Source organism: Mobula hypostoma, chromosome 3 (genome assembly GCF_963921235.1).
Source record: "Mobula hypostoma chromosome 3, sMobHyp1.1, whole genome shotgun sequence".
Classification (NCBI taxonomy): domain Eukaryota; kingdom Metazoa; phylum Chordata; class Chondrichthyes; order Myliobatiformes; family Myliobatidae; genus Mobula; species Mobula hypostoma.
Window position 1 is genome coordinate 63,017,919 of NC_086099.1, and position 14,635 is coordinate 63,032,553.

The following is a 14,635-nucleotide window of genomic DNA, read 5'->3' on the forward strand; positions in this document are numbered from 1 at the left end:
TCAGTTATAAAAGCCCTGCGCAAGCTCTTCACTCTGTTCGGATACCCATGCTATATCCACAGCAACAGAGGGTCCTCGTTTATGAGTGACGAGCTGTGCCAATACCTGCTGGCTAGGGGAATTGCAACTAGTAGGACCACGAGCTATAATCCCCAGGAGAATAGACAGGTGGAGAAGGAGAATGCCACGGTGTGGAAAGCCACACTCTTAGCCCTCAGGTCAAAGGGACTGCCAGTCTTTCGCTGGCAGGAGGTCCTTCCCGAGGCACTCCACTCCATCCGCTCCCTGTTATGCACAGCCACCAATGCCACCCCTCATGAGCGGCTCTTTTCGTTTCCCAGAAAGTCGACCACTGGGACCACCCTACCAACTTGGTTGACGTCCCCGGGGCCAGTGCTGATCTGGAAACATACGCAGAGTAATAAATACTCCCCGATAGTCGAGAGGGTTCACTTACTTCATGTGAACCTTCAGTATGCCTATGTGGTTTTACCTGATGGGCGGGAGAACATGGTCTCCATCCGCGACCTGGAGCCCGCAGGAGCACCGGGCCCCTACCCTGAACACTCCGTGACTATTGACCCCGTACCCATCGATGTATGTACCCACGAGACACTGCGCACTCTAACCCCTACACGGACACCACACGACTCTCCCATACCGGGCGTGACGCACACGCACGAGGGATTACCAACGCCTGATGTGCCGGCACCTCAAGTCAGGCCGGAGCCAGCACAACCGCCGTCGCCGATGCATTCACCACTGGTGCTACGTAGATCACAGCGAGGGACTCGACCGCCTGATAGACTTGACCTGTAATTATACTTGTTTAAATATTGTCAGTCACTTCACCCCACGGGACTCTTTTTAAAAAAAGGAGGGGTGAATGTGGTAAACCATATATATGTTGTAACTGGGTTAACTGTCTGGACACGCCCCTCTGCTGTCTGCCCCTGTGGCTCCTCTCACAGATTCCTGAATAAAGGTGTTTCGCCTTGCCCCTCCCCCTCAGTCCAGGGGCAGATGCTCACCGTGGAGGCCGTATTGTACAGCGAATAAAAGCCTTTCAGTATTTTACCCAACTTCAGTCTTTTGGAGTTATTGAAGGTGCTTCACAGGCCATGTTCATTTTTTTTTGTTGCTGCCATCAGGTAGAAGGTATAAGTACCTCAGGACTCACACCACCAGGTTCAAGAACTGTTACTACCCCTCAACCATCAGGCTCTTGAACAAAAGGGAATAACTACACTAATTTAAGGACTCTTTTATCTTGTTATTTCATGTTCATTATTTATTGCTATTTATTTATATCTGCATTTCCACAGTTTGTTGTTCATTGGTCCTGCTTACCACTACTGCTCCATAGATTTGCCAAGTATGCCCACAGAAAAAGAATCTCAGGCCTGTATGTGATGACAGGTATGTACGCTGATAATAAATTTAACGGTATGGATGGTATGCAGGAAAGGATTTTCACTGTATTTTAGCATATAGCTCAACAATAAACCAATTCTAATTAGATTAAATCAAAGTTTGGGATTACTTTAGGCAACAGCATTTTGATAAACTAGATATCTAGAAACTTGAAATTCATTATAAAACAGGTTCGCTGGTACAGATGGACGGAAAATGTTTTGCTTTGCTCACCATACACTTTACAAAATGAATAGTCAGGCTATTAAATAAGGATTGCAGGGAACTTCATTTGAGCTGAAGAAAATTGCATACTCACCCCTCTCAGGTAAACATTTTAGCTAAGCTCTTCCTTATTCTTTTAGTTATTAAAGGAATAATCATCTAGTCTTTATTACTCAGTTATCTCAAGACTTATGACATGAAAACAAAGTTTGAATGTAATCCCCATTTTCCTAAATCACTGTTCATATTAAACTCATGCAAATTATACCTCAGCGTTTACTGTAACCTGGATTTTGGCTGAACAATTTGCACAAAGTCAGTGGTTCAAATGATTGTAAAGCTAATTCGTCCTTGAAACTTAAACAGAGTTGATTTCAAAATCTTAAAAAAAAAGAAAATATACCAGCTCTGGTATTTCCTTTATCAGCCAATCGCAAGAGACCCTTCTTCTTGAGTATAAAGCTGCTTCCAATGAAGAGACTGGAGGCAATGGCAAGTGTCAGCCCAATGTACAAGTTGGTTTGCGTTTCAGGCCAAGTTACTGTTCCAGGGCCTGTCCTGTTGAATTCCTCATGCAGTATTTTGTGATGAATGTCTTGCACTTTGGTTACATTGATGATCCGACATAAAGCCCATTGAGACATAGATGGGCAAGCAAAAGAAATGAAGGAACCTGTACAGGAAAAACATTTTAATTTTATTTATAGTATCTGTCTATAATCAAAGAAAACATATATTTTTAAAATATATTTTAAGATAGATGACATCCTACATTGTACTTAATCAAAAGTGAGATATTTAAGTAATGTTCTTCAAGCCAAATCAGATTTATTTTTTAAATGATTCTTTATTCAAAATATTCAATTTTGAAAAAAGTATTTTTCCATAATTGAACTACCAAAAGCAATATGAAAAGCCAGTATAAGAAATTGCAGAAGGCACATAGTCTCTTGAATCTGCTCCACAACTGGTGGCTCCCATGTTATAACCAATTGGGTATCAGAAATCCACTGTTTCAAAGTAAATAAATAAACATTTTATCATCACTTTATTTTTTGATGCTAACCAGATGAGGCATCTTACAGAAGTCACAATATATACAATTTTCTAGGAATACAACAACACAATCCCCACTTGTCAAGAGGGACTTGTATGGATGATCTGACCCAACTTCTATTCCACTTTCTTGCTTGTTCTCAATATCCTTTGGATCCCCTATAGACCAACAACCTATTATTTTGGCCTTAAATATCAACAATGAATTCAGTAACTCATTGGCTGCATCAACTGATTCATGACCCTTTGGAGAATAAATTCCCCTTTACTTCGGCCTTAGATGCACCCCAATTCCACAGGGATAACTTCCACTCAGGATCTGTGTTATAAACTTGCCTCCGAATTTTATGTTCTTCAAGATAACTTCACTTCTTTAAAAAAAATTCCAACCATTTAATGAAAGGAAATAGCCCCACATTACTCTCCATCTGCTAACATTGTCCAATCAATTAAGCTGCCTACCTCTTTCCAGGGGTCTTATGTTCTTCACATAATTTGAAGGAATTATGGACAAAGAGGAACTGACACAAGTGAGATGAGGTCTGAGGCAGATCATTCATGATCACTGCAGATGATCAGAGATTTACTTAACACAGAATGAATGTCAGTCACTGTAGCTTAATGAAAAGTCAGTAGAAATGCAGATTATTCAACTGCAGGTTGATTCATATGGACACAACCCACAGAGTTTGGTTAGTCACCTTTAGTAAGGAACAAGATCAGTGTTAACAGTTACAAGATAAATTTTGAAAGTGTGCTCACAGATGCATCACTGCAATGGCCAGTGTTTTGAGTTAAACACACACTTGCAGTAATGACACTAGGTTGACAAGAAAAAGCAAGAAAGGTCTGATTCACAAAATCAATTGAGCTGGTTTTACAGTTCAAGATGATGTACTACCCAAATTATTACACAAACCTTCAGATTTTTCACACTGCAACTTGTAGTAAAGATTTTCCAGTAATGGGCAGTGATGTTTCTACCTCTCACACCGAAATAAAATGAAGTAGCCTAGGTAAAAGTCCAAATGAAACTGTACAGCTATTTTTTTATTGCATGCTTGAATTATCAATTGGCCAGAAACATTTATCAAGGAGGCATTGAGTAATGGATGCAAGTGTTCTCAAGGGGAACACTACAGACAAACGACATGCAAAATACACTGGAGTTCCTCAATGTCAAGGTATCACTAGAAGTTGCATTGAAAAGCAAAAACCTACAAATGCTAGTAAAACTAAACTAAAAATCAGAAAACATTGGCAATGTTCAGAAGATCAGCAAGCATCTGGACAGAGAGAAAAAGCAGTTTTGTTGCAGGTGACTATCTTTTCATCAGAGCCAGAAATGTTGGAAATCAAGCATTCTTAAGCAGCAGAAAAGGTGGGCATGATGGAAGAAGAAAAACAGGAATATTAAAGACAAGGCAGGGAACGAATGACACAGGTGGTGGTGGTGCTGGCTGAGAGACACTAATACAGGTTTGTAACCATCTCAACAGGACTGATTCAGTGGGCTTATCAGCCTTTAGCTCCATTAGTTTATCAAGTACTTTTGTTTTAAGTCCTCTCCTTTTTGCACTTAGACTTTCTATTCGTATTGGGACATCTTTAGTGCCTTCTGCTGTGAGAACTAGGCAAAAACATCAAGCGATACAAGTCTAAATTAGATCACCATAAGAATATAACAGACAAATATTTCAATGATGTTTAATCTATTCCACATTGATGTGCTGGTATTAGAAACATAGAAAACCTACAGCACAATACTGGCCCTTCAGCCCACAAAGCTGTGCCGAACATGTCCTTACCTTAGAACTACCTAGGTTTACCCATAGCACTCTATTTTTCTAAGCTCCATGTACCGATCCAGGAGTCTCTTAAAAGACCCTATCGTTTCTGCCTCCACCACCGCCGCCGGCAGCCCATTCCACACACTCACTACTCTCTGAGTATAAAACTTATCCCTCACAGCTCCTCTGTACCTGCTTCCAAGCATCTTAAAACTGTGCCCTCTCATGCTGGCCATTTCAGCCCTGGGAAAAAGCCTCTGACTATCCACACGATCAATGCCTCTCATCATCTTGTACACCTCTATCAGGTCACCTCTCATCCTCCGTCACTCCAAGGAGAAAAGGCCGAGTTCACTCATCCTTTTCTCATAAGGCATGCTCCCCAATCCAGGTAACATCCTTGTGAATCTCCTCTGCATCCTTTCTGTGGTTTCCACATCCTTCCCGTAGTGAGGCGACCGTAATTGAGCACAGTACTCCAAGTGGGGTCTGACCAGGGTCCTATATAGCTGCAACATTACCTCTGGGCTCTTAAACTCAATCCTACAGTTGATGAAGATCAATGAACTGTATGTCTTCTTAACCACAGAGAAGCAGCTTTGAGTGTCCTAAGGACTCGGACTCCAAGATCCCTCTGATCCTCCACACTGCCAAGAGTCTTATCATTAATACTATATTCTGCCAACATATTTGACCTACCAAAATGAACCATCATGTTATATTCTGCAATGAGATTTGACCTACCAAAATGAACCACCTTGTGGCCTTGTACAAGAATAACAGATAATCATGGATATATGCGAGGTTCTTGTGATCGGTCCAGATGATAAACAGATGTTCCGCTCCTTCCAGCCAGTGCCTCCATTCCTCCAAAGCAAATTTGACTGCCAGTAACTCCCAACTCCCTACGTCGTAATTTTGTTCGGTGAGGGACAGACCGCGAGAAAAGAAGGCACAGGGATGAAGTTTTTGGTCAGGGCCAGAACGTTGGGAGAGGACCACTCCCACCCCAGAGTCGGAGGTGTTGACCCCCACAATGAATTGACAAGAGGGGTCTGGTTGAACCAGGGTGGGAGTGAGGTGAAATGCCTCTTCAGCTCCAAGAAGACAGTGTCCGCTTCGGGGTCCCAATGAAAAGGGGTCTTCGGAGAGGTGAGTCGAGTAAGGGGCACTGCCACCCGGCGGTAATCCCTGATGAAACGACGAAAAAAGCTTGCGAATCCCAGAAATCACTGGAATTGCTCGAGTGTCGTGGGTTTTGGCCACTTCGCCACCGACCAGATCTTTTCGGGATCCGCCCTCACTTGCCTGCTCTCGATGATGTATCCTAAGAAACTGACTGAAGGAATGTGAAACTCACACTTCTCAGCGCTTACGAATAGTTTGATCTCCCAAAGCCTCTGCAGAACCTGATGGACATGGTGGGTGTGTTCTTGAGGACTGCTGGAGAAGATTAAGATGTCATCCAAATAAACAAACATGAAGCGGTTAATAAATTCTCTAAGGACATCGTTTATCAGGGCTTGGAAAACGGCGGGGGCATTGGTGAGACCGAATGGCATGACCAGGTATTCGAAGTGACCAAGTGGGGTGTTGAACGCTGTTTTCCTCTCATCTTCCTCCGCTTACCCTGACCAGATGATAGGCACTTTGTAGGTCCAACTTGGAGAAGACGGTGGCTCCATGAAGTGGTTCGAAAGCAGAATTGAGAAGGGGCAGTGGATATTTGTTCTTTGTGGTTATGCTATTTAGGCCTCAGTAGTCAATGCAGGGGTGCAGCGAACCGTATTTCTTCCCCACAAAGAATAAACCTGCGCCAACAGGGAAGGATGAGGGTCGGATAATGCCCGCCACGAGAGAGTCATTTAAGTAAGCCTCCATTGCTTGCCTTTCTGGCCGGGACAAGTTATACAGCCGACTGGTGGGTAGAGGGGCTCCGGGGAGAAGGACAATAGCACAATCATAAAGGTGGTGTGGAGGCAGAGAAAGAGCCCGTTGTTTGCTGAACACTTCTCCCAGATCGTGGTACTCTGCTGGAACTTTGGATAAGTCAGGGGTTTCAGCGACAGATGAGGTCGTGGTGACTTTCACAGGGGAAAGGGTCGATTGTAGACAAGTGGAGTGACATAACAGACTCCAGCTGACTATCTTCCCAGTGGACCAGTTGATATGAGGATTATGGCGGACCAACCAGGGATACCCAAGAACTATAGGAGCTTGAGGAGAGGAAATTAAGTTAAATTGTACCTGCTCCCGATGGTTCCCAGAGAGAATTAGAGACAGGGGTGGTGTGCAGTGTGTGACCCAGGCCAGAAGTCTGCTGTCTAGTGCCCGGGCTTCCAGAGGGGTACTCAACGGCTCCTGAGGAATTCCGGCCCAGTAAGCTATATCTTCATCCAGAAGATTTTCCTCAGCACCGGAGTCCACGAGAGCTGAGAGAGGCAGGGACTGTTGGTTGTAACATAAAGTAACTGGGATCTGCATCTGGGTTCGGGGGACGGGAGGGAATGTTGTCTGGCTCACCAGGGTCCCCCTTTCTACCGGTGAGCCTTCCCCTTTGGCTGAAGGGGACAGGTAGCATGGAAGTGGCCGGACTGGCCGCAATAGAGACACTCCCCCGCTCTCAATCTCCGGAGTCGCTCTGAGGGAGAAAGACAGTTCCCTCCCAACTGCACGGGTTCCTCTCCCAGAGCGGTGGAAACAGCTGGGTTGGGAGCTATTCCAGAAGCAGGAGGAGAAGAGAGCCTTGTGCTGGTGGGAGACGGTAATGAATGACGTGGAGTGGCCGAAGGTGGTGGACAACCAGATCTTTCCCTATGGCGTTCTCGAAGACAATTGTCCAACCTGGTGGCTAGGGAGATTAAGGAATCTAGGCTGTTGGTGTCATCTCTTGCTGCCAAATCATCCTTCACCCTGTCGCCGAGACCATCCCAAAATACCTCTTGGAGCGCCTCGTCGTTTCACCCCGAGTTGGCCGCTGACGTCCGGAACTCCATGGAATATTCGGCAACACTGCGTGAGCCCTGACGGAGAGAGAGTAGACACTTGGCGGCTTCTTTACCACGGACCAGGTGGTCAAAGATCTTTCTCATTTCTGTGATAAAGGTGGGGAAAGAAGAACAGATCTCCGGTTGATTATCCCAGACAGCTGTAGTCTACACTAAGTCACTTCCCCGCAACAGCCCCATAATATAAGCTATCTTCGACTTGTCCGTGGAGTACGTGGATGACTGCTGATCGAACACCAAGGAGCATTGCAGAAGCAACAGGAATTCTGCAGATGCTGGAAATTCAAGCAACACACATAAAAGTTGCTGGTGAACGCAGCAGGCCAGGCAGCATCTCTAGGAAGAGGTGCAGTCGACATTTCAGGCCGAGACCCTTCGTCAGGACTAACTGAAGGAAGAGTGAGTAAGGGATTTGAAAGTTGGAGGAGGAGGGGGAGATCCAGAAGGAAGGCCTGGCACTTCTCTAAATCCCCAGCATAGTGTTCTGGTTCAAGTACGTGCGGTTCTCTTGGTGGGGTTGTTGCTGACATGTAGGGGGTTGCCACTACAGACTGTCTGGGCTGGGTAGACAGAGTTCCAGGAGTGGATGGGGTAAGATGAGTGGATACACGGTCCACCTGATCACCGATCTTCATTATGTTAGCAGACAGGGAATCGAGATTCTCCACGACATCCCAGAGAAGTTGATCTTGCAGACCCAGTAAGCAGCCCTGGCTGGTGAGGGCTTGTTTCAGGGTCTTCATGTCCAGTAGGTTCATTGTGGCCAGTTTGTTCTGTTGCAATGAGCGACTGAGGCGAACCCAAGTGCAGGACACAGGCACAGAGTTTGAGTTTGGATGCTTACACGGGCATAAACCCCGAACAGCAAACAGGAAGGATCTTGACACAGAGCCCTGATATGGAGCCTTGACACAGAGAAAAGGAGTCTCATAGGTAAACCTTAAAACTGGAGCTAAACTTGGAACAAACAGTTTTAAGCGGTCGGGAAACATAATTATCTCACAGGAAAAAGACCAACGAATTGGCGACTAGTGGATGTGATGCCAGGGTTCTCATGCTGCAGGTCTTGATAGAAACCAGGTGTGTTGTCATCAAAGAGAATTAGAAGCAATTGGGAAATTAACGGTCAGAACTGTGGCAAAATCAAAGGAAATTAAGAGCAAGATAGGGAATTAACGATCAAGACCATAACATGAAGATTCATTAGATTAATTCCTGGGAAAAAACTGGGCAGCATGGGCCAATTATCTCTGGCATTTAAAAGAATGAGATAGATAATTCCAGGGTGCCTTAATGAAGTAGATATTGTGAGAAGGGATTAGGGAAAGCAGGGAAGTGGTGTGGGGTCAGAAGTCCAGAACAAGGGGAATGGTCTCATCATAAGTGATGAAACATTTAAGATTGGTAAGGACAAACTACTAAAAAACATTATTTAGTGTCTCAGTAGACTTTGGACTGAAAATGAAATCAGAAAGATTTTGAGGTGAAAGATGATGCATATGGTTATACCACGAATTAGAAGAGTATCAGATTTGCTGCTAAGTTTCCCAGACAAGAATTCATAAAGTGGGAGGTAGGACGATGTAAATAGAATTCAGCCAAGAACCTGGATTTTGTCTTCTGATCTCAGAATGTTACTGTTATTTAAAATGTACAGAGATTTTGCCTGTAAAGGGAATGTAATTCGTGTTTGCCTTTGGTTTATACAAATACATTCTCACCTGAAAGATGTATGTGTCAGAATAGAAAGCTTGAAAGAAATCTCACAAAAGCTGTACATACAGCTAGCAGCGTGTTCTCCATTCACCCTTTGACACAACTCTTCCATAACATATATAAAAACTGACATAAAATGGTTTAGGAATAAAACAAATGTAACACACACAAAATACTGGAGGAATTCAGCAGGCCTGGCAGCATATATGAAAAAAAAACCATCAACGTTTCGGGGCGAGACCCGCGTGTATTACTTTGATTTCCAGCATCTGCAGATTTACTCTTGTTTAGGAATAAAAACATTTACTTGTAGTATAACTAGAACAGAACATTCAGTTTGTGGGTGCAATATTGACATCTGGTAAATGCTTCACTGTTGGAAAGTGTGCCAAGAATATTCTGCAAATAACTTTCCCAATCCACTACCAGTACCTGTGTCTTAATTTACCAGTACGTATCTCATTGCCTCTGTCAGGCTACCCACTTTCAGTCAAAGAATCAAAAATAAATGTTTCCACCTTTTTATTCAAAGTTCAAAATTCAAGTGAAGGAAAACGAAAACACGGTATGTTTTAAACATTGAAAAATAGAAAAATATATATGCTTTAGGATGGTGAACATAGGACTGAAACGCCAGAAAAGCTGAAACATTCCGTGTTCCCTGTAAAGATCAATGCTACAAGTTAAAGATCGAATAACGTAGTTTGATGAAAGGAGTGTTGCCTTACAACATATTTACGATTTTTTTGGGGGGGGGATCTAGTTACATTTTATAGCCAGTGGGGGTTACATTTTGGACTCAATGAATATTTGTGTTATAAACCACACATTAAGTGGTGATTGGCTCGAATAAGATTAGATTTTAGCAGTGCAGTCTCATTATTAAATTTCTAATTCTATCAACGTTTTAAGTGTGTAACAAAGCTTAATGAATGCTTTACATTTATGCCAGTAAAAGTGAATTGTATAAGGCCCATGTAAAATGAATAAGCTCAAAGCTGGACTACAATGGGTAATTGGGGCTCCACAGACACCGAATGGGCGCTAATGCTGCGTATATATATCGCTTCATTGCGGCTTGACTAGAGAAACATTCACATACAAAATGTGGCATCTGTATTCTGGTTCAAATCATGAAATACTTCCGTAAATACCCGTGTATTATTTTTGTAACGGAAGCTGAAATAAAACATAATGCGGACGAAACAGGGATGACAGGCTAGAGGAGCCGAAAGACTTTACCTTCAACACAATGTTTGTATCCTGGATCCATTATAGTATTTCCCCAAACAACTAGAAGTGGTTTTTCCCCCGGAGCAAACTCTGCAAGTCCTCTTGGCCAAAATGCTGAACGCCCCGAAAGTTTCTCTCCGAAAACGTTTTCAAGCTCACAACTTTAAAAATCTTTAACTGGCGATCTCCCCCACCCTTCCGCTGAAAACTCATCATGCGACTCTGCTAACCAGTGCTCTTACACTCCCGCCAAAGGGCACGCCCCCACCCCGCCACTCCGTTCTCAGGTATTACTCAACGTATCCCACAATCAAAGGCTAGCCTCACACAGATCTCCCCACCTGTTTGACAGGACGAGTACCTGAGAGATTGGCAATGCCCTTTGATTTTAGTTCTGAAAATTTGACGCTGTTATGCTTTCTTTTACGGCATTGTAAACTTCATCTCCGTTGTTCCAATATTATTTAGAGAGTATAGAATAATAAAAGTAATTTAAATAATATCATTACAAAATAGGCATCCGTTAGTCTCGTGAGACCATGGATTTGCACCTCAGAAGGTTTCCAGGGCGCAGGCTTGGGCAAGGTTGTATGGAAGACCGGCAGTTGCCCATGCTGTAAGTCTCCCCTCTCCACGCCACCGATGTTGTCCAAGGGAAGGGCACTAGCACCGATACAGCTTGGCTGCCGGTGTTGTCGCAGAGCAATGTGTGGTTAAGTGGTTAAGTGCCTTGCTCAAGGACACAACACACTGTCTCAGCTGAGGCTCGAACTAGCGACCTTCAGATCACTAGACCGACGCCTTAACCACTTGGCCACGCACCAACACAATATCATTACAAAAGTGATGCTTTCTCTGGCACCTGACATTTTGTCGTGACCCCTGAGGAAAGTAATCCACAAAAGGAAAATGTAATATTACCAGACGAATCTTGTTCATAGAATAGAATATAACTAGTACCACGGGAAGCAATGACGCTTAGAGTAGTGAAAAGAAAGTGTTTTATTCCCGGTTAGGATGCTGACACGGCTCTGGTACTTCAGTGCTCTAGCATTCCACTCAGGTGGTTTAATGTGGACCAAACACACCAATCCATCAATTGCAAAGGAGCTGGAGCACCTTGATTTTTTGGACCCAATTTACTTGGCCTTCAGCCAGTTGTTTTAATTAACAAAAAAAGACTAGTCTTTTTTAATTGATTGCTTTCTTTTTGGTATGGATATTCAAGACGGATTTTCTCTTGAGAAATTCATGCGTGGCCTTTCACATGAAGAGATTTGGTCCTAATGCTTTTCTTCACACTATGCTGTGAGATAAAATGTTATTTAATCATATAACCATATAACAATTACAGCACCGAAACGGGCCATCTCGGCCCTTCTAGTCCGTGCTGAACTCCTACTCTCACCTAGTCCCACCGACCTGCACTCGGTCCATAACCCTCCATTCCCTTCCTGTCCATATATCTATCCAATTTAAGTTTAACTGACAACATCGAACCTGCCTCACCATTTCTGCTGGAAGCTCGTTCCACACAGCCACCACTCTCTGAGTGAAGAAGTCCCCCCTCATGTAACCCCTAAACTTTTTCCCTTTAACTCTCAACTCATGTCCTCTTGTTTGAATCTCTCCCACTCTCAATGGAAAAAGCCTATCCATGTCAACTCTATCAATCCCCCTCATAATTTTAAACACCTCTATCAAATCCCCCCTCAACCTTCTACACTCCAAAGAATAAAGACCTAACTTGTTCAACCTTTCTCTGTAACTTAGGAGATCCCAGGCAACATTTTAGTAAGCCTCCTCTGTACTCTCTCAATTTTATTGACATTTTTCCTATAATCCAATGACCAGAACTGTACACAATACTCCAAATTTGGCTTTACCAATGCCTTATACAATTTCAACATTACATCCCAACTCCTATGCTCAATGCTCTGATTAATAAAGGCCAGCATACCAGAAGCTTTCTTCACCACCCTATCCACATGAGATTCCACCTTAAGGGAACTATGCATCATTATTCCTAGATCCCTCTGTTCTACAGCATTCTTCAATGCCCTACCATTTATCATGTATGTCCTATTTTGATTAGTTCTACCAAAATGTAGCACCTCACATTTTTCAGCATTAAACTCCATCTGCCATCTTTCAGCCCACTCTGCCAACTGGCCTAAATCTCTCTGCAAGCTTTGAAAACCTGCTTCATTATCCACAACGCCACCTACCTTAGTATCATCTGCATACTTACTAATCCAATTTACCACCTCATCATCCAGATCATTAATCTATATGACAAACAACATTGGACCCAGTACAGATCCCTGAAACACACCGCTACACACCGTCCTCCAATCTGACACACAGTTATCCACCACCGCTCTCTGGCATCTCCCATCTAGCCACTGCTGAATCCATTTTACTACTTCGATATTAATGCCTAATGATTGAACCTTCCTAACTAACCTTCCGTGTGGGACCTTGTCAAAGGCCTTACTGAAGTCCATATAGACAACATCCACCACTTTACCCTTGTCAACTTTCCTAGTAACCTCATCAAAAAATTCAGTAAGATTTGTCAAACATGACCTTCCACGCACAAATCCATGTTGACTGTTCCTAAGCCTAGGCCTCCTGCTATTTCTTGAAATTTAACTAGCTTCTCCTAATTACCAAGGAAATCATTATCATTTTGAGTTTGCGATTTTATTTCAGAGTATACTTGGAAAGCTAGGTAAGACAACTTCTTGGCAATGATTCCAACATTTTATTAAAATATTGAGGCATTTGCTGTTTCTTGACCTACACTTTAATTCAGGATTGGAGGAAGGATCTCATTGGAACCATTATTTACAGAAAGGCCTAGATGTAATGGATGTGGAAAGGTGCTTTCCATTAGCAGGAGAATATAGGATTCTTGGGCATCTGCTCAGACAAAAGGGATCTCCATTTGTAACTGAAATGCGGAGAAATTTCTTTAGCAAGAGGGTGGTAAATTTATCAAATTTATTGCCATAGAGGGCTGTGGCGGCCAAGTGGAGGTGAATTTAAGGTAGAAACTGATATGTTATTGATTTGTAAATGGGTTAAGAGTTCCAGGGAGATGCTGGGACATTGGAGTTGAAGAAAAAAAAATTGGCCATGTTTAAGTGATCGATGGACTCTCTGGACTGATTCTGCTCATATAAGAATGGTCTCACCAATCAGGACACAAGCCTGTAAAGGAATGGTGATATAAGGACAAGTCAAAGAGGCTTGTCAGTTAAAAGGGAACTTGAAAGTGATATTCCATTCAGTGTTTCATTTTTAGACTTGCAAAATGTGCTCGTGTTTTTTCCCATTAAATATCTGTTTGAGATAAGGCTACTGGTAAATCAGCTAAAGGTTGTTGAGCCTAAACTGCCTTCAAGAACTATACTGTTAAATATAGCTTTTTATAACCGCAATCTTTCTTTATCTCAGGTATAACAGAGGACAGTTTACCTCTGATCTCCATTGACTCAAAGCGTACAGGGAATCTCCTTGTCACATATGAGCAAATCTTCACTGTATACCAAGGAGACCCTTTGCTGTTCTGTGCTTTATCCTATACTTAACCCAAGGCTGTAATGACATCTTTTGCTGAGTAATCTTGACATGAGTTGAAGCAAAGACGTGGTGAAAGGTTTCATTGCATTGTTGTTGATATTTTGATGGCTCTGGGCCTCTATTCACTGGAATTCAGAAGAACGAGGGGTGACCTCATTGAATCCTGTCGAAAGAAATAGTGGATGCATTAGTGATAATTTTTCAAAACTCTTTAGATTCTGGACTAGTTCCTGAGGATTGGAGGGTGGCTAATGTAACCCGGCTTTTTAAAAAAGGAGGGAGAGAGAAACCGGGGAATTATAGACCGGTTAGCCTAACATCGGTGGTGGGGAAAATGCTAGAGTCAGTTATCAACACACTTGGAAAGCGGTGAAATCATCGGACAAAGTCAGCATGAATTTGTGAAAGGAAAATTATGTCTGACGAATCTCATAGAATTTTTTGAGGATGTAACTAGTAGAGTAGATAGGGGAGAACCAGTGGATGTGGTATATTTGGATTTTCAAAAGGCTTTTGACAAGGTCCCACACAGGAGATTAGTGTGCAAACTTAAAGCACACGGTATTGGGGGTAAGGTATTGATGTGGATAGAGAATTGGTTGGCAG

The 14,635-nt window shown here is 43.0% G+C and overlaps 1 protein-coding gene across 1 annotated transcript in view; it reads right to left on the reverse strand.

Moving 5' to 3' along the window:
* LOC134343429 (magnesium transporter NIPA2-like) overlaps positions 1-10,654 on the reverse strand; it is a 35,764-nt gene extending 25,110 nt beyond the window's left edge. Inside the window, exons 1-2 of the mRNA XM_063042129.1 lie at positions 10,451-10,654; positions 2,042-2,311 (exon numbers count right to left, since the gene is read on the reverse strand). Coding sequence (XP_062898199.1) covers positions 2,042-2,311; positions 10,451-10,481 — 301 coding nt within the window. The 5' untranslated portion in view covers positions 10,482-10,654. The remainder of the gene's footprint in view (positions 1-2,041; positions 2,312-10,450) is intronic.
* Positions 10,655-14,635: the final 3,981 nt, after the last annotated feature.